The sequence below is a fragment of the Cygnus atratus genome, chromosome Z, assembly GCF_013377495.2.
Source record: "Cygnus atratus isolate AKBS03 ecotype Queensland, Australia chromosome Z, CAtr_DNAZoo_HiC_assembly, whole genome shotgun sequence".
Taxonomy (NCBI): Eukaryota; Metazoa; Chordata; class Aves; order Anseriformes; family Anatidae; genus Cygnus; species Cygnus atratus.
Genome location: NC_066396.1, coordinates 40,724,561 through 40,744,935, shown reverse-complemented (window position 1 = coordinate 40,744,935; position 20,375 = coordinate 40,724,561). Strand labels below are relative to the sequence as shown.

Sequence of the window (20,375 nt, the reverse complement as noted above, 5' to 3'; positions counted from 1 at the left end):
GGAGAGGTCTGGGATGAGATGATCTGCACAGTAGCCTGAGGATTCTTATCTAGCTTAACACTTTATGTGACTGAGTCAAGACAAATGTATTAATGTCTTGCTGATGCAGTTTAGGCAGCTGGAGAGCTGGAGATGCATGATACTGTTCTGCTCAGATTTGTTCCAGTGCTCCTTGTTGTTGGCACATAATTTTCTTCTTTTGCTTTATTTTCCTTTTTCCATATACAGGGTCCTGTCCTGTGGAGCTGGTTAGCTTTTCAACCTACTACTTCTATTATTTGTATATGGATATTTTGGTGCACAGTGGTGCAAAGGACAGTGAAGCCTCTCTTTTATTGTTTTGGTTCTTGTTGTCCCCAAATGTACAATATTGTGTTTTATTTTTCAGTGGCAAGAAAGCAAACAAAATACTACCTAAAGTGAAAAACTTGAGGATATATAAATGGTAAACAGAAAACTTTAGAGACAAATTACTAACAGTATACTTCCAGATTGTACCGTACTAAAATGAGCAGCAGACATAAGTAGAAAGTGAAGCAGAGCTTGTCTTATACTCTCAGTTTCTCCTATCTGTAGGTCCTATCTTTGTTTCTACACCAGGCATGATAATGCTTGTGAAGTTAAAATAAATGTATGTATTTTGTGCACTTGCCTTAGAGGATAGAAATAGAACAGACTAAGTCTCCAAAGTAGGAAATAATCATCTGATGCTACTTCAGATCAGGTTGTACTGAATACAATTGTTTTGACCTGGTTCTAGTGAAATCACCACTATAGTGGATCTTCTGAGTACTATTAAAAATAGCAGGGAATAATTCAATAAGTAGCTATAGAAGCAAATTGCTAGTACATTGCCTTGCAAAAGATGAATGTGCTAGCAGATTGGTTACTTTTAAAGCTTAATAGATTTAGCAATTTAACAGGAGGTTTTGCAAGTTTCCTGATTTTAACTATAATAGATTATAGTTCATACTAGAGAGTTCTGCAAAATCTGTTTTAGAACATGTCATAGAACATTAGAATTATGAATCACTATATGAGTCTTTTATATAAAAGTATCTCATGTATTTATGCTTGCAAGTAGAGTTTCTTCAAATAGGTAAGTCCCGGAAAAGCAATTAGCAGAAATCAAAGAGGCATTGTTTCAAAAATACAGCTAATCTGTTTAGCAATAGAAAGAGAATTTGTTAATTTAAGTGCCCATGTCACAAAGCAGCAAAACAAGATGCTTAAAATTTACAATTGGGATTCACAGGGCAGTAAGAAAGAAATAAACACTCATTGCTGGTTGACTTGGTGAGGCTTAGAAATTTCTTCTGGCTTGATGTTTTAAACAGAAAACCATGGTTTGTTGTCCACCCAATCTCTTGTATGTTTTTAAGCATATGTGTAAGTGTGTCACAGGTTACTCATTCATGCCTTGTATGATCCTTTCAGTGTTTTTCCCTGTTTTTTGTAGTAGTAGTATTTTCAGTCTGTTCCCTATATTTTTTTGTTTGTTTGTTTGTTTGTTTTTCACTATTTCACTTGTCTTTCTCTGTATTTTCTCTTTCTGTTATTGTTTCTAAGTCATGTTTCTGGTTCTAAAATATCTTGTATGTTTCTGTCCTTTCACTTTCTGTCATCTTCTGATTTGCTTTGTCAATGTTAGCTATATTTTTTATGTTTTTATACCCACTGCTAGTACCATGGAAGAATATATCAGATGTGTTTTTACCAGATGAGGTTGAGGGTCAGATCTAACAGAAAATTTTTTGAATCATGGGATTTGATTTGAACCTCTTGGTAGCTCAACAGTTTCATTCCATTCTCTTCCCTTACCCTTGGATGCTACAAAAGTTGGATGTTCCTGTTGTTTTAGAAGTAATTTCATGTATTATCTGTGGTAAAGTCAAGAGCACATCGGGTAAATGGAGATTATTCACTTCCCATATACATTACTGGGTGACTTACCCACTTATTTACCACTAAACCACTTCCCATTATGGCTTCAGAGATAGTGTTCACAGTATAAGCCAGATGTAAAACACCACCACAGTGTGGATAGCCTTAAGTAATAGTTGTGTAAGATAAGATCTTTCTGTATGTACTGTACAGGGTGACAATACCCTAACCAAGGTTAAGGAGGCAAAGGAAGCAGGTTTCCAGTCAGCAGTCTGATTATATCATGGTGTTTCAAAGCCTGTAAAAAGGAAAGGCAACAGTTTTACCAAGAGACTGTCGTTAGAAGTAACATTTCATATTTTTGGCACAACTTGCACAATTTGGGTTGAAACTGGAGTTTCTGGAGATTCATCACCATTTCTCTCCAATATGACACAAAGGACTTGACCTTTGTGAAGAAGTAAGAAGTGCTTAGAATGGGAAAGCTTCTCAGAGCCTTGGTGAAAAGCTTCACCTTTCTCTGGCCTTGTGAAATGGAAGAATTATGTCACTGTGTACCTCCAAGCAAGCGTTTTTAGTTGCTACACAGGGGTATCCGAGGATACCTGGTTAGCAGCTCTTCCCTGCTTGTGTGTTCTGACACTTCAGATAAATAAATATATTTTCCCTGCAAGTTCATTGGTTTGTTATATATGTCACTTAGTATTGAATATCCCTCTTCACTGTTATGCCAGTCAGTATTATAAATGCAGAAATTTCTTGAAGCTTTTGTTTCTGCATTTGCCATCACCTTGAGCAACATAGTTTTATTTTAAACTCTTTGTTTTGTATGGTAATTTAGCCATGCATATACTCGTGATTATGTGACTTGAGTTAGATGAACAGCACTGTAGTTCTTTGGTCATCTAGTAACTGTTATGTCACAATATATTACATGATATTGGGGGTTGGAATTAGATGGTCTTTAAGGTCCCTTCCAACCCAAACCACTCTATGTTTCTATTCTGTCAGAGTTTGATGGGTTTATTGACTTCAGTTGAACAATTAATTCCTTCGTACCTGTCTGTTAAAAACACCATTTTGCTTCCATGTTGCCCTTTCAAAATAGGTGTATTTCAGTGCGGTTACCGTCTGTTAAATAGCGTTTTTTCTGCCAGTGTAAGATTGGTGTTTGAATCTATTTTTTTTTTCTACAACGGTTTACTGTTTGATGGTACTGCCTCTAGTGATCAGAACATTCATTCTTTTGTTTCGTAAAGCTGTATGCCTGTGGGAGCCTTACAAAAGGACTAATACTGTAAGAGACCTGTTATGCTGCTGACATTGGTATAGCAAATTATAAATAGCTATCTGTGTAATATCTGTGTAACTGCTATTTGTTTGGTGTGAGAAAATCATATTGTCTTACACTCACTATTTAAAATATACATAAGCACATAATTATTTCATAAACATTTTAATACTGTTCATTGCTTGTTTCTTCTCTTCATTTAAAAAAATGTATTTGAAGGTTCTAAAGCTATATTTTGCTGCAATTTGTGTTGCAAAATAGTGGATTCTGCTTTTATGTGCTCACACTTTACACAGTCTAACACTTGTTTGCAATATGATAAAAATAGCAAATAAAAATGAGAATCTGAAGATCAAAATCAAATGTTATTAGTAGAATCATTCCTGCTCTATCTTACACTGTACACATACTCCTCAAATATAAAAGGAAGGTCTGAAGAAAGATGGGGCATGGAATTGACTGCATACCAGAGCACTGCATCCTGTAGAAAAAATGAACATTGCACAATAGAATAGAAGGTGATTCTTCCCCTCTACTCTGCTCTGGTGAGACCCCACCTAGAGTACTGTGTTCAGCTCTGGGGCCCCAGCATAAGAAAGACAGGAACTTGTTAAAGCAGGTCCAGAGGAGGGCCATGAAGATCATTAGAGGACAGTAGCACCTCTCCTATGAAGACAGGCTGAGAGTTGGTGTTGTTTAGCCTAGAGAAGACAAGGCTCTAGGGACACCTTACAGCAGCCTTCAGTACCTGAAAGGGGACATACAGGAAACCTGGGGAGGGACTCTGTCAGGGAGTGGAGTGATAGACAAGGGGTAATGGCTTTAAACTAAAAGAGGGTAGATTTACAGAATCACAGAATCACAGAATCGTCTAGGTTGGAAGAGACCTCCAAGATCACCGAGTCCAACCTCTGACCTAACACTAACAAGTCCTCTACTAAACCATATCACTAAGTTAGATTAGATATTCAGAATAAATTCTTTACTCAGAGCATGGTGAGGCACTGGAAGAGGTTGCCCAGAGAAGCTGTGGATGCCCCATCCCTGGAGGTGTTAAAGGCCAGAATGGGGCTTCGGGCAGTCTGATTTAGTGGGAGGTGTCCCTGCCCATGGAATGGGAGTTGGAATTAGATGATCTTTGACATCCCTTTCCAATCCAAACCATTCTATTATTTTGTGCTTTTAAAGTCTTATAATTTTTAAAATACTCAGTTTGCAGAAGCATTTTTAATTTGCTTTTTTTAGCCTTCTGCTAAGGTTGTTTTTTAGCTAAGTAGGAATTTGAAATTGAGGTAGACAGGCACAATTTGGATGGGGTATCAACAAAAGGAACATAGTGCAGACTTATCTACCTCCTACCATATTGCAAAGATCTTTAGATTTACTGTATTTACTTTAGGTTAAGATTAGGTAGTTCTGGAAACTGGTAAATGTACCTCAACTTCTCATCAGTGGTAGAGAGTTTCAGAAATGCAAAACTCCATAGAAATTTTGAAAATGCAACCAGTACTAAGTTACATTCATGTTTTTTTCACAACTCCTGTTAGTACACTGAAAATTGATTCAATTAGTCTGCTGCATGTTACCAAAAAGGATGCATGTGTTAGTTATTCTGGCAACTCTGTGAGGTAGGAAAAGTCCTACTATGGCAGCTTTAACATTTACATACGTGGAGTTAATAGACAATAAATTTGTATGTATTTTCAAAAATGCTTTAAAAGGCTTTTCCCTTTCAAAGTTTGTTTTCCAGCACATGGTCCTAGTTTGTGGTACTCTCAACAGCCAGTTCAGAGTTTTGCAGGAAAACAAAACAAAACAAAACAGAACAACAAAAAAAAAGCAAACAAACAAAAATGACAAAGAAATACACCAAACCCGAATGGAAGTATGGGTAGCTCCACCCATTTGCAGAATAGCCAAAGGACAGAGGTATAGCAAATCTAGTTAAGTAATCTGCCTTAGTCTTAAGCTTTGGTTAGTATTTTATTTTCAACTGAGCTGTCACCGGTATGTGCATGATGGTGATCATTTTATAAAAGGGTCATACCTATGAAGTATCTTAACTTCATGGAAAATAAAATGTTTGCCTTAAATCAAAGAGCTTTCGGGTTTAAAAGCTGTAAAAGTTAACAGTTACTGCCATACCAGGAAAAAGTCAGCCAAGTGGCATCTATCTTGCATGTGGTTAAACACAGTGGAAGCATTTGCATAAGAAATATTGTTAGCAAGCCTTGTCTTTATAGCTGCAGCTATACTGACATCTCCTAACAAACCTTCAGTTAAATGACAAACTTTCTGTAGTTTTATGGGGTTTGACCTCTTCCTCTTCCCCTGTACACTCATCCTCGCCATATAGATGAAGGAAAAGTTTAGTTGTTTACTGACTGGATTGTAACAAGTCATCTTTACTGGTTGTAGATTGACCCTCTTACTAATGCTAATAATTACCTTTGTCTCAACATGTTTGTTTCTAGTGTAGAGATTTTTGCGGGATGCTTCTAGTGGGGTTCCAGTCACCCCATTGCTTCTCCTCAGCAATGTGTTGCAGAGCCACTGTGTTCTCCAGGCATTTCTCTTGTGTGTGCAAGGTGTTGGCAGGCAGATTCCTTCAAAGCACGAGGTTTATTAGTATGCTGACGAATATTCATTTAGCATCTTGCTCCATCAGTCTTGCCTGTTGAGTTTGGCAAGAGTTACTGGGCAATAATGATGAATAGCACAATCTCAGTTTCAGCCTTGGAAAGGAAAACGAAGGTTATACACAGACAAAGGCTGTACCTCTTGCTGTCTTTGTCTGCTCATCCCCTAATGCCTTCCCTTAGTTAATTAGGCTATACACTAAATTTAGTTTAGAGTTACAGAAATTCATCTTACGGAATTATTCTTGAGAGAATGCTTCTCTGTCACCTGCTTACCTGCAATAAAAATTTGACCTCAGAGATGCTGGAAAATGGAAGTTCATGGTAGGAGGAGGTTACATGTTTGAAATGCCTGCCCTGTGTTTCTTCATGCTGAAGATGTTTCGGGACTTCATTCACTGAAATTAAATTCAGCTAAGTTTCGATGGCCAGTTTTCATTAGGTGATGTAGCTCTGGGAAGTGAATTAAAGGTGAATGTTGAGCTACCGTGTTATGGCAAGGGGGGCTGTATTTAACTTCTGGAAGAAGGTTATTGGTTAAAACTGCTCGTTTGTTTGTAAGGTTAGGAGTCTCACCTCTTTGCCTGTTTTCTGTATGAGAAGGGCACGTAGGAAAATACAGAGCTAGTCAGCCTATTCCTGTTACCCTGTTCTTTATATTTATTTTGAAATATGGACAAAAGGTACTTTTGAAACACCCTCTTTTAAGGGTATCATTAGCACCTTCATAGCTTGGCAACTTCCTTGGAGGCTGGCTGTGGTTTTGGACCTTGTCAATAGGCAAGGCAATAATAAATAATAAACTAGGCAATATGAAGTGCATTAAAAATGAGTACTTCTCTCTCAATACTGATTAGGAAACAAAAGGTTTCCTTTGTTTCTGGTCAGTGTGCAGACCACAAGTGTGCTACGAGGCTGTGGCAGTTTCTCTTGACGTCAGGGGAAAGCTACTGTCAGCAGCTCATTACACACACATTACCTTGGTAATGCACCTTGTGCCTGTCACTATAGCAACCTCCTGGAAAATTACCTCAGCAGCCACTAAAATTCATTTTTACAAAACTAATTACAGGTATAATTAACTTTTTAAGCTTCATCTGCACTATAAATTTACTTGGACCTATGTGATTTAGCTTCTTTTTTTCATTAATTTTATACTATTTTCCTTTTTTTTGTTATTTTGTATAATGCTTAGCTGAATAAGTGTTGTTTGGGTGAGAGGCCATATAACTACAGTATGTCTCAGCAAAGGAAGACAGGTGGCAAAAATAGATTCAGAGTGCCGTACAGAACAGACTGAAACGCTTTGCACAGTTGCTGCTCACCGTGTGAGTGAGTTCCCAGCTGGTAACTCCAGTTAACCTGTTTTTGGAGTAGGTCTCAAGGCAGTTGCCAGGATATTCCCAATACCCATCTCATTATTAGTATTTTAAAGTATAGAGTTAATAGATTAAGGATACATTGGCTTTTGGCAATTGTCGGGCTCACTTTTTTGGTGAAAGTTCATATTTATGACGTGTTTCATGATTTGCTTGCAAGAGTGCAGCATGTGTGTGAATTTCTAGCATATGCTGAACAGTCATTTGTGCTACAAAGGCTGATGCCAGTATTTGTGCATACATGCATGTGGTGAAACTTCTAAGCACTTTTTAAAAATTATTTTTTAAGTTATTCTAAAATACCCTGTGCATACCTATTACATGGTTAATTTTTTTGTATGTGCAGGGGATGTGTTTGCCCATGAGTGATGTTTTTACCAGGAGTTTGATTAGGACACCATTAGGTAGGCACTTCAAAGCTACAGTGAATCAGGCTTATAACAAATGTCAAATATATATATAAATAAATACATACGCAAATACATACATATATGTGTATATATGTGTATATACATATGTATATAAAGTTTCCTGGTTTCCTTCCTTCGTCACCTGTGTGAATTCAGAGACTCTTGAAGCCCTGGCTTCACAAGGTATAGATAAGCCAGGGGAGGAAGTAGCTCCACCCTGTCTTTCTGCTGGGGTTTGTGGACTTCCTGTATCCCTGTATCAGTCATATTAACGATCTTAATTTGAACAATTTTAATAGCATTTCTTCACTGTTCCTAATCAGTTTGAGAGAAATCTGTTACAGAGCTATTGTGCAAGTGAAAGAGCTGGCAGGTACTTCTGGGCAGCGACTTCTGGGCAGAGGTGGAACTGGAGTGGGGCTTGAGCCTGCACAGATGTAGGTGGAAAAGAATTGGCATTAGCTAGTGTTTTGATGTTTTTATTTAAAGTTGCTGGTTGGTATTTTTTTCATTGTTTAATAAGCTTGAGCATGCTTAAAGGCATACACTGCTGCCATTCCCATGTTAATCAGAAATTTTCTTTAAACCCCAGCTTTCATGTGAAAAAGGAAAGTTAAATTTCAGCCCTTTTGGTATGAAGACTTGAAAACATAAGTCTTTGTTGTGGTAGGGAATTAAACCATAACAAACCAAAGAAATGAAATAATAATTTTTCTGTTCTACAGCAATAGCTGTAATAATGATGGATGAAAGTTATGTGTGCTGCTAGTATGTGTTTAAATAGTAATGGTGTTTCAGTTATCCTTTTTTATTATTATTATTATTTTGGTAAAGAGTCCCCCATATTCATTTACATATCCATACTCCCTCTCAGCATTTTGAAATAGTAAAATCAACCCAACTAGCTAAGTTATTAAGAAAAATCAAGCCATCACCCCATCCCTCCTAGTGCAATGTAAAAATCTATTCTTGTGTTTAAAGAAGAGTGTTTTTTTTGTTTTTTGTTTTGTTTTCTGTGTAGTTCTGTGGACACAGAATCATACTATTCTGTAATTAATACAAATAATAATGAATTGTTTTACTTTGTTTAAGAGGCATGAATTGTAAGAGAGATGTAAGTAGGTTTTAGTGATTTTAGAGTATCTTCAAGGGCAAAACTTTTTTTCAGAAACATGTTTAACCCCCTTCTAAATTGTTTAAAGTATGTAAAGTTACGTATACTATATGGTAGTAGGAAGTATAGCTAATCTGCAGAACTGTTTAAGTAACAGAAAATACAGTCATGCAAAGAAGGATAAAATAAATAAATCTCTACTCCTTTGGTTCAGAGCAAGAATGCACAAGCATCATTAAAATCTGAATTCCAGCGCAAGCAATTCTTCAGCAATGTCTCAGTTTACAATAAATAAATAAATAAATAAATAATAAAAGCTTAATAGATAAGGAGGGTTTTCTTCTACTTAAAAGAATTTCATTGACTATTTGTTGTATGCTTGCATCACAAAAATTAAAATAATAACAGACTTAAAAGTTGTGCAACAAAAAACTGGGCCATTTTCATTTAAATAAAAGCATATAATGATGTATTTATTTACTAAGTTTTAAGTCGTAAGTAAACGCAGTAAGGACTAAATGTTGTTACACAAAAATGAAAAATGAATTGATTTTTTGGACTATAAATTCTGTTTTTGATTTGCAAATATGAAGGTTTTTTTTTTTTCCAGAAGGTTGTTGTGCATGCTGTCTGAATTTTTCTTTTATTTTTTTTAGAATCTATTTATTTATTTATTTATTTATTTTTCTGTGAGTTACTCTGACTGGTTTTGACGCAGCTTCCTTGATTCTGGGTTTGAATTCATAGTTTTGGAGATTTCTTAGAGTGCTCTACATCCTTTGGTTTGTTAGGTGAAAATCTAGGGTGAGAAACAGGCCTCTGTAAAGATCTGTAAGGACTCTGTTGTGGACTTTGTAGGCTCTATATGGTGCTGCTGGTGAAATGAGTATGAAGGTTTCTGTTTAGTACATGTGTAAGAAGAAAACTAAGAATGAAGAAAATATGTATTTTTAAAGGATAAAAAAGTTTTTCTGGAACTTAATGACATCAGTGAGTTGTGCTAGGACAAAAAAATACTTATCTGTCCTTTGAATGGCTTCAAGTAACACAAACGAAATTTGCTTATTTAATAATATCCCTTTAAATTACTGGCTTTCTAAAATCAGCCAGCATATCTTAGTAATACGTCCACTATGCTCACGGTGCATAGGTACAGTCACCAGGCTCACATCAGAGACCACAGATGAAGCTTTCCAAAGTAGTGCAAGAGGGTGATTGTATAAATGGGACACCTGCCAATTTATTTTGCTAAGATTCTTTGCTGCCCTGAATACTACTGTAGCATGTAGTGACCCACAGTGCTTCTTTGTAGCTTTCCAAAATACTGTAACAAAACCAATTTTGCCAGCCTGGGAGGGAAAGAGAAGGTAGGTAGTGTTTCAGGGTCTCCATCAGTTTCCTGTTGTGGTGGTTATGGATTTTTTTCACTTGTACTTTTTTTTTTTTTTTTTTTTGCCTAACAAAATGATGATGCACTTGTTCATTCTGTTTTTTGTGTAAAGCATCTAAGGGCAGATGAATTGCTCATATTCTTAAGTCTTTTTCTTACAGGCAGAAATTAATCTGTATTCTGAGAAAATATTTTCAAAGTAATAGCTTCTGAATATGATATCTGAGATAGATGGTTCAATATGTCTTTCTAAATATATGTAACTTTCTCACATTCATTGTTTACTATCAGATTAATCTCTCATCAATAAAATCATAGGAAAATTTGATAAGGCGTTTGGCTCCCTTCCAGACCTAACAGATAAATTCTTCTGTATTTTTGCTGTAAAGTAGAGCTCAAACTGGTTTGTTTCTGTCATTGTTCAGGATAACTTGCTCCCACTATTTCATAACAAGACCTTCGGAGCATCTAGAAATAGTCTAAGTGTTTATTGTGGGAGTTTATTTAAAAAGAGCACCTTCAGTAATAACCAGGAGGAAAAGAACACTTCCAGAGCTTTGTGATACTTCATCATTTGAAAAATTACAAGAAGTCCATTGCTGCCCTCCCCAGCAATGAATCAGGGCATTCTTAGGTTAACTTGTATCAGTGGCTAGCTCTAAGTCATTCTTGTGCTTGGAAGTAATCAAATGCCTGAGAACTGCGTTTGCTGCAGCAGTCTTTCTCCCAGATGTCTGCTGTGGGGAGAGCCCACACTGTCTGCTGCACTGAATTCATGAAATATCCAGCTCCTGGACCCAAACAGGCCATCACACACACGTAGGTACATATCTTTATTAACGCTTCTCTCTTATGAGAGTTAAGTAAAACCTCCAGTATATTTCTGCTTTATAGTTGCAAACCACTGAGTTCTGTGTTGTAGTTAATGAATCTTTACAAGGAATTTTATTGCAAATTTTTTTTTTTTTTTACTTATCAGCTGGGATGTATTTTACATACTTCAGGCTTATTAACCTGATCAGAGGTTTAAGTGTAAATGCAGGAATTTCAAGTGCCAGAGATCCCACTGTGGGATCAGTGCTGTCTTCCAACAACAGGATCCAGAAAGTTCCTTAATTTGTCATTGGGTGCTTTTTTCCTTTTTTGTTTAATTATTATTTTTTAATTAATCTTCAGGCAGTGCCATTTATCCCTAATCATTTTATAACTTGTAAATATTATATATACATATATACACACCTCTGTGTACGTACATATATATATATTTATAGTGAACTGATGTATCACTTCATTGTTTCTTGGGAGACTCATGTTTATCTATGTATCTGTTGACACTGCAATGTGAATATCAAGGAATGTGTTATGTTGTCAGATAAGACTATGCAATTTTATATTTCTTAGTCATTTTGTAATGCTATTTATCTATAAGTTGCCAAGAGTTGTACAATCGAAAACTTTGAATTTTTGGTGATTTTGCGTGTGAAAGCCAAGCAAACTTGTATGAAAACAAACAAACAAAAACAACAGAATAATTATGCTACCTTTTTGTAGGATTTATTTAACTCTATGAAAGTGTCCAGGAAGGGTTAATGGATCCCAACGTTACATTTTGTTCCCTTTTTTATGCCAATAATGCTCTATTTTTGTTGCACTTCTTCCTATCCCACAGCCCGTTTCCACTCCCAAGTCTCCCCTTCGCTCTTCCTTAGTCAAATTATGGTGTCACTGTCTTGCATTTCTTTTGTTTCTCCCTGTCTATAGCTATCTTAACGACTTGGACCGCATAGCAGATTCCACCTATCTGCCAACTCAGCAAGATGTGCTTAGAGTTCGAGTCCCAACAACAGGAATCATCGAATATCCATTCGACCTACAAAGCGTCATTTTCAGGTAGAAAAAAAGTTTCACAGGCATTTGCTTTGCTTTTGTTCTTTCCTCTTGCATTAATAATGCCACTGTAAAATATTGGTTAAAATTGCACAAAAAAATGTTATTCTGTGCTTTTACAATTTGAGCTTGTCCATTTTATTTTTATGTCATTGTCCACATCTAATTAGCAGTTGATGTTAAGGAGATGTCAAAGGATGAAAGGATGTCATTCTTTTTCTGAAGACAGTTATTACTGATACAAAGCCTATAATTCATCTTCTCAGTAAAATTTATCAATGTCTTATGAATAATAACATGAAAATGCAATCATGTATCCTAATTCCTATAAATTATGGAATGCAAAATTACCACTTGTGTAGTTGAGTATTAGCAAGAAATCACTCTCCTGGAGCGAAGTCATGTCTACTAGAGTGCAAGTGCTGATGCTTAAAAAATAATTATGGGATTGCAATTGTACGTTAGGCACCTAAGAGTTTAGTTACACTGAGACACAGGGCAATGTGAGAGTAAACTGCCAATAAATTTGAGTTTTTCTGCTGGCAATTAACAACTTCAGTAGATAAATTTGTATTCTGTATATACTCTTAAAATGGGTCATCTTTGGCAAACTGGGAATTTTGACACTGGTAATTTTTGGAGGGAAGAGGCAGACCACCAAAACTATTCTGTGCATGTGTGTTTTTGCTAAATATACAAAGTATATATTCCATAATCATAACTCAGGATCGTCAGACTTTAGCATCTCAGAAATTTGAAGGTTTTGAGACTCACAGTAATTTAAATACAGGAACATGTCAGACTGAAAATGAAACAGGATTACATGTTTACTTACAACAGATGCTATTAAACTTTAATATCAACGGAAAAACCGTTAAGAAAACCAAACCAAACTGTGTTTTCAACTAAATTATTTTTTGTTTTTGTTTTTGTATGTGCTTGTATGTTCATCTGTTACGGTATTCATGGAGCTTATGTGGATATTAATTTTGCAGAATGGTGGATGTAGGAGGCCAACGATCAGAAAGAAGAAAATGGATACATTGCTTTGAAAACGTCACATCTATCATGTTCCTAGTAGCTCTTAGTGAATATGATCAAGTGCTTGTGGAGTCAGACAATGAGGTAAGAAACCATTAGCAAGTACAAAGCACCAGTTTTGAAGAAAAAAATAATTTTACTTGTCCAGTCCCAGGTGTTTTCCAAATGCATCCATCCCCCAGCAGTCATGTGCAACTACACATAATGGATTGAGAAGTACTGCAAAGATCTAGAGGTTAATCTTCAACTATGGGAAGGCTGAGCCACTCTGTGGGGTATTCAGTGAAACCTATCTGTTTTGTGTTGAAAGGGAGTACGGTTGAATAAAGAGAAATGTTTTTAGCTGTTTGTACAGTAGGTATTTACTAGCAGAGCCATAAAAATTGAGAGTAGAAATGAAGACAAAATTTATTGATTCTTTGCTAGAACAAACCCTACACTAGTAAAATTGATTCAGCTGACTTATAGCATAGACTGTATTGGCTTATATTTTCTAATCGTATGTTTTTTTTCAAACAATAACAGAAATCAGAATGTGTTGGATGGGGACCTGTGAGCTGACGGGATAAAGCATACTAGTATTCGGTATTTCAAATGCAGTTTTACAGAGTAGTGAGGTTATTTGGTGGTGGGTTTTTTTGTTTGGTTGTTTTTTTCTTCTTTTCTGAGGGCTATTTTCAGTTACTCATCAAACTTCTATGAGTTACTTACTGGCACTGTCCTATGCAAGTCTGTTAGCACATACTTAAAAAATTTAGATGAAAAAAATAAAATATTTTAAAGTCCTCCATGGCTGATTTCACTGTTTAAGACAGTGACTGACATAGCAAAGTAAAAGAGGTGTCTCTGGACACTCTGGAGACATGTTTCTATGCTCAAATGTATTCAGTATTATTTTTATAATAAATTCTGAAAGCTTTTGCATGTATAGGCTTCCATAAGAGAAAAATATTTTTATATTAGGTTTTGGTTTTTAGGTTTTTTTTTGTAAATATATATCAGCCGTGTCATTTAAGGTTGAATTTACAAAAAGAGCTGGTCTTTAAATGGCTGGCTGACATTTTGTTACAATGATGTAATCAGCACCAACTTGATCTCTCGTAATTTTGGAAGCTAAACATGTAGATAAAAAGAGAACTAAGTCAGATTTGACTCACTTCAAGCCAAGACTGAAGTGTCTGGTTCTATCTTTTTTTCTGGTTTGCATTAGTCTTTTGTAGCCACAAGATCAACAAGGAAGTATCAAGCATTTTGATCATACAGGTCAAAACATATTGGAAATCACATAAAGAAAGATGAGTTATGAGAATTTTCAAATTCTGTTATCTAACTGTCCAAAATAAATTTTGAAACTTTTTGGTGTTGAGATAACAACTTCAACCCACTTCAACCCACTGTGTTTGTGAGATAACAACTTCTTCTTCAACCCACTGTGTTTTCATCCTTTTAAACAAATGGAAGGAACCATCTTTCTCATAAGGAAAGGCTTAACTGTGGTGTTCTATTACATTTATCCTCTTCTAGTTAGGTGGCTTGATAAAACCCTTGATTTTATATTTGGTCCAATAATGTCAATTTGCAGATCATGACATAGAGCATCTATACTGTAGAAGATGGGCTGAATCATTTGGAGTACACAATCTTGCTCTGTGTTCTTGTAAGCTAAAAGAGTTCACGTTCTGTGGATTGAATGGAACACACAAACTGAAGATCATCTTCTGTCTTGGGCTCTCTGATGCCTGAAGTGATGCCTCAAGTTGTGATAGCTATTCTGTAACTACTTTTCAGCTGTTACGAAAACGGTCATCTTACTCATAAAGCTGTTCTGATTTTTCAAGTTTTCACTTTTACCTTTGTGGAGGTAAAAGCTGTAAAACTCCTCTTCACCTTGAAGACAGTTTTTGCACCTCACTGCTAAACAGTTTGTTTCTTATTAACAACAGTGGAAAACTTTTGAGCCTTTTTGCCTTTCAGTATGAAATCTGCTCATAAGTTTAATTCATACCAGTTTTTGTTTGCAAGTCATGCATACCGGCCCCAGTAGCACATTCCAGCACCCTGAGGACTGTGTTATTCTAGTTCTGGGATGGATTCAGCCTGTCTTAAGCTGAGCACCTATCTGGACAGCTTAGTTTTGGCTTGCAGCAAGCTGTGGCCTGTCTAGACAAAAGTCAGTATACTAGAGCACTGCTATAGTCCCTTCTTTATTCCTTTGCTGTACCTCCAGACATTCCAGCGCTAAAACACATAGGAGGATAATGGGTTTATTTATTCTGCATAAAGCAAAGTGTAGTTTGTCTGAATGTGGGTATCACAGAAATATGGAAAGGTTTTAAAGACTAGTTCACACCTTGAATTAAGAAAGTTACAAAAATATTTTTAATTCTTTATTGTGGTATGACAAGCTCACTAGGGAAGTCAGTAATTTAACTTGGATGCTCTGATTATCAACCAAGAGATACTTTTTCACACTCACTTCTGAATTGTGAAATGGCATCAAAATTTCAGTACCAAAGTGAGAGTGCCCTACTTTCTTCATATGTACAGCATCAGTGTGATACTACGCTAGAATCTAATCCTCCTTTGATCTGAGTGCCTTTTACTCAAATTAAAAGATCTGACTCAACAACTTGCAATGTTCTGCTACTCCCTTTGCGTTGCTTTCATGGCCTGATTATACAGTATGTTTTTTGTAAGACAGCCTACTTTATTTTTCTAATTAGTCCACTGCATGTTATTGCCTGAAGTCTTTTTCCTTGTAGTATGTTTTACAAAGAAAACTATACTTTTTTATCATCTGTTAGATTCTTTTTAGCTAATAAATTGTTTAATTAATCTCATTTTAATGTATAAACATAAATCTTAAGAATTATTGCCATTCAGTGCATGTGTGTTTGTATGACCCTTCATGATTATGAAACTGGTTTAGAGCCCTTAAGACTCAGATTTGTGTTTCAAAATGTCATGCATGACAAACTCCTAGCTGTAAGTCATTTCTTCCCTTGTTTAGCTTGTTCAAGAGAAATACATCTGGATTATAAATCAGATGAGGCTACACTGAGTTGAGAGGCTTTGCTAGTGTCTCTCAAGGGCTTTTATTCACTTGGTATGTTTGGGAGTAAGTTGGGCACTGTTTCTGTCTTCATACCCTTGAAAGACTTAAGACTTCATAGTTCTGAGGAATAAAGTATAAATACTCTGGAAGAGGAAATCATACATCGAAAATGAGACAAATGTTCAGACTGCCCGCCTTTCAAAACCCCATGTAGAATGGCAGTTAATGGCATATGAAATTTGAAATTTTAAGAAGTTGCACTGCAGTGACAAAGACCTGCAGGTCAAAGAATTGGGGGCTTCAAACCTGAAGAAAAGCATGCATGGCTGCCCACCAGTATCATAACTGTGATTCCTCTGGCAGGCAAGTCTCGAAAATAACATTCTCTCTCCTTTCTTAAGTGTGTGTCTAGATTGTATATAACTAGGCATCTGATTCGATTCATTAATACAAAATATGAGAAATTGCTAAGGACAGTATATTTAGACACCTTTCAAAAATTTCAGATGATGTACAGTTTTGAAATGCTTCTGTCTTCTTAAATACATGTAAAAGAAGGGCTGTTTAAGTGTTCCAAATTCTGCCCTTAATAAAACAGTAAGTCTGTCTAGATTCATTGGTGGAAATTAGGACAAAACTCAATCCAGAGGACATAATATACTAATTACATTAATAGTATTGTAAAATAAATTGTCCCTAAGTCTTATATGATGTGATGAAGGAGAATGTGTTACAAGTTGAAATGTCAGATGTATTTGACCTTTCCACTATTTAAGGAAAGACTGACAGAATTAGAAGTGAAATAAAAAGTGAAGGAATCAACTCTCTGATAAATATGTTTATGATGTAAAATGTCCTCTAGGTCAGGTTTTTGCTCTGCATGATATCAGCAGATGTGTATAAATCTGCAGTTTTATCAAAAAGCACAGTTTAGAACTTTCCCATTTTAAAAATCAAGTTGTTTCTCTACGTAAAGGATTTTTCGTAGATAAAGTATATTAATCCATATTCCAGGATAGGCTCCATTCAAATATGTACAGGTATCTCTTATAAACGTACTAAATCTCATGGTCTCAGAGCAATAAATACAGAAACAACTTTCAGCTTTGCAGGAGAACCAGTAACCACTTGAGAGGACTAGAGACAGTACTGTATAGTTTCAATATCTGGGTTCGTGGAAAAGAGATTTTCATAATCCTTGCAGAGTTTGTTAAGTACTTGGGGAAAAAATACATTTATTGATGTTTAGATATAATTTTCTTCCACATTAACATGCCAGAAGTCTAAGGTGTATATGAGTTTGTATAGCTTGTATAGGTTTTTGGTGGTTATGCAAGTGTGAGTTTTCAAGGTAGAGATCTTTCTTTTTCTGTATTCTCAGAGGAAAACAGAAAAGACACAATTTCCTCAGTCCAGCTAGATTAATGAATGAAACATGGATAAATTTATAATAAAATAAGTGACATTTTGAGATTTTCTAAATTATCAAAAAGCAAAGGCTGTATTTTCAAAGTGTAATTGGAGAGTGCAAAGCTACAAAGGCATTGAATATCATAAAGTATTCACTGGTAAAAAAATAATTTGTAGGAATAACTGATCTGAGTATTACAAACATCCTTTGCCCAACATGAGCCGGGGAAAAAATACCAGATTTGGTCAAAGTTGATACATTTTGGTTTAAAAAAATCACAGAAATGCAATTTTAAAATGTGAGTTCTCAACAAGGTTGGAGAAAAAAATATGTTGCTAATATTTAAGATGAATATGCTTTCCACCTTGACTTTTGAGTAAGGAATTTCACTAATGCCCAGCTTTATATATACATAATATTTATCCTGTATATGTAGAAGTGCCATATATGTGCATCTCTGTGCCTTAGGAAAACAGTGGTTTCTCCTTTAATTTTTTTGTTAAGTAATTTATTTTCATTGATAAATGAAAGCACATATAAAAGAATATTTTAAGTGTCACTCTCTTCATTAAAATATTAGCATTAATAAAACTTTAAAAATTGTATTTCATGGGAGGTTTATTTGCTGGGTTTTCACTGGCCTTGAATAACAAAGCAAATAGAACCAATCATCTTTATTGTTAAAGTCTATTTATACAGCCTGTCCAGACAGGTAATTTGTAACCTTCTGAAGGGTTATTTATGTAATCTGTTCTTGTTAGTTAAAACTGAAAAGAAGAAAAAAAGATTCTTTTCAAGTAGATAACAGCTTTTTTTTTTTTAGTTCATGCCATTTCTTATTTTTTGCTGACATAAAAAGAGGGTGTGACTAGAACATTGTACCAATTCATCAGCTGTTAACAGATGACACTGACAAACAGTACAGAAGTTCCATCTAGTCTTTCTGTTCTCATCCGTGTACAGTCTAGAGATGTACTTAATAGACATGAAAATGCTATTTCTAATGCTCATACTATATCTTAATAAGTTGACGTAGCTGCACCTAAAATTGTTTCAGCATAATAATGTGTGATTTAATTTCTCTTAAACCATTATTTCCTTCCCTTGTCTTTAATTATGAGAGTTGTCATCCAATTTTCATTAAAGTTTTATTGAAACTACCACCTCCTTCTAATTCATGTATTTATACATTTCATCATACATTACAGTTGAAATCTTGTTGAAATTTTTTGTAATATATGAGGCAAACTGAAATGGCCTAAGGATTTTGAGTTTTTCAAAATCACAACAAGAATTATTCCTTGGCTCAAGAAATTCTGGACCCATGCCTTCAGTGTATCGACATTCTAGGAGAGATGTTCAAACCTTGACTGAACGTGACTATGAGCAACCTGATCTAATGACAAAATCAGTCCTGCAGAGAGCAAGGACTTGGGCTAGCTGACTTCCACAGGTCCTTTCCAAGATACATGTTCTTCTGTGACTCTGAGCTTAGAAGTTTTTTTTCTTTCTTTGGAGAGTGTCTTTGCAGTCATGCTGTAAGGTTTTCCCACAACTTCTTCAAAACCGTTAAACCTCTTTATGTTGTGTTGGATAAATGAATTAACGTGGTTACCTTCACAGTACTTAATTTACATTAAAGAACTGTTCTGCAACTTTATCAGAAGTATCACATGTATGAAGGCAGAACAGGGTGTTTAGAAAATATAGTTTCTGTACCTCTGCCACAAGTACAAATGGAAACCTAAGGAACAGAGGTTTTCTGTGCTTTAAGTACTGAATGAAAGCACTGTGCAAGGATGTCAGTTGTTTGGGTTGATGAAAAATCTTGTTATTCTTAGGTTGTCCTAAGTAGAATGGATCAGTGGTGTTGCTTGGTTTGTTAAAAAAAAATATTCCAGTTAAGGTCTAATATATTCAAACTACATGCAAATCTGAAACCTAGGATAGATATTTTTAGTGTGAATTCATCTGTGTGTGTATACCAGTATGTAGATGCAGACATACTTGTTCAATTTTCGATTCTGGACAAAATAAATCTGTAAAATAGAAGAGTATCCAAAGGCTCTAGATGGAACTTCTGTAGTGTTCATCAGTGTGATCTGTTAATGGATGACAAATGGGTACAATGTGCCAGTCACACTTTCGTATAATGGGGGCCAAAAATAAGAATAGCATGAGGACACAGAGTTTAGAATACTTTCACTCTTTATGGAGGTAATTATCTGAAGAACATGTTTCATTTTTACATCGGAACTATCTTGCGGTTCACATTTGGGCATGTTTCCACTTTTCTTCCAGCACTTTGTGTTCCTTATTCACAAGCTAGTCCTACATGGCTTAGCACGAAGGCTGAAAGAAAACAACATTGAGATCAGAGCACTTCTTTTTTTTCTGCATCATGAATAAACATAATACTTAGTTGTCTGTTTTTTCAACATTCAGCAATCCAGAACAATTGAGTATGGGACAGAGAGGTAGTATGAACTCCCAGATAGAATTAAAATCCTCAAATGATCTTCAGAATTATTTAACAGTATTATTTCTATGGTAAATAAGATCTCTGGAACTCATTGTTTATTTGGAAACTAGAGAAAACAACAGATTAATCTTCTGTGCCAAAACTATTTGCTGTATGTATTGTATTTGTTCATGCGTGTTCTCACACATGCATATGTGTTATCTTTTTGGTTTTTGGATAGAGAACACTTTGAATGTAAAGTGTTAGTATTGAACATTTGCATATGTAAGGACCAGAGCCTATTTGTCTTTGTTAAAGTGGTAGATCATAATGGAAATGGGAGGTTGAACATTCATGAGCTGTTTGCAGGTTTGCCAGAAATGCTGCTGGTAAATGTTGCTATTGGCAGCAAT

The 20,375-nt window shown here is 35.5% G+C and overlaps 1 protein-coding gene across 1 annotated transcript in view; it reads left to right on the top strand.

Moving 5' to 3' along the window:
• The window catches only part of LOC118253776 (guanine nucleotide-binding protein G(q) subunit alpha), a 133,274-nt gene that overhangs the window by 95,469 nt on the left and 17,430 nt on the right, over positions 1-20,375 (top strand). Inside the window, exons 4-5 of the mRNA XM_035558539.2 lie at positions 11,869-11,997; positions 12,990-13,119. Of these exons, the coding sequence (XP_035414432.1) occupies positions 11,869-11,997; positions 12,990-13,119 (259 nt within the window). The remainder of the gene's footprint in view (positions 1-11,868; positions 11,998-12,989; positions 13,120-20,375) is intronic.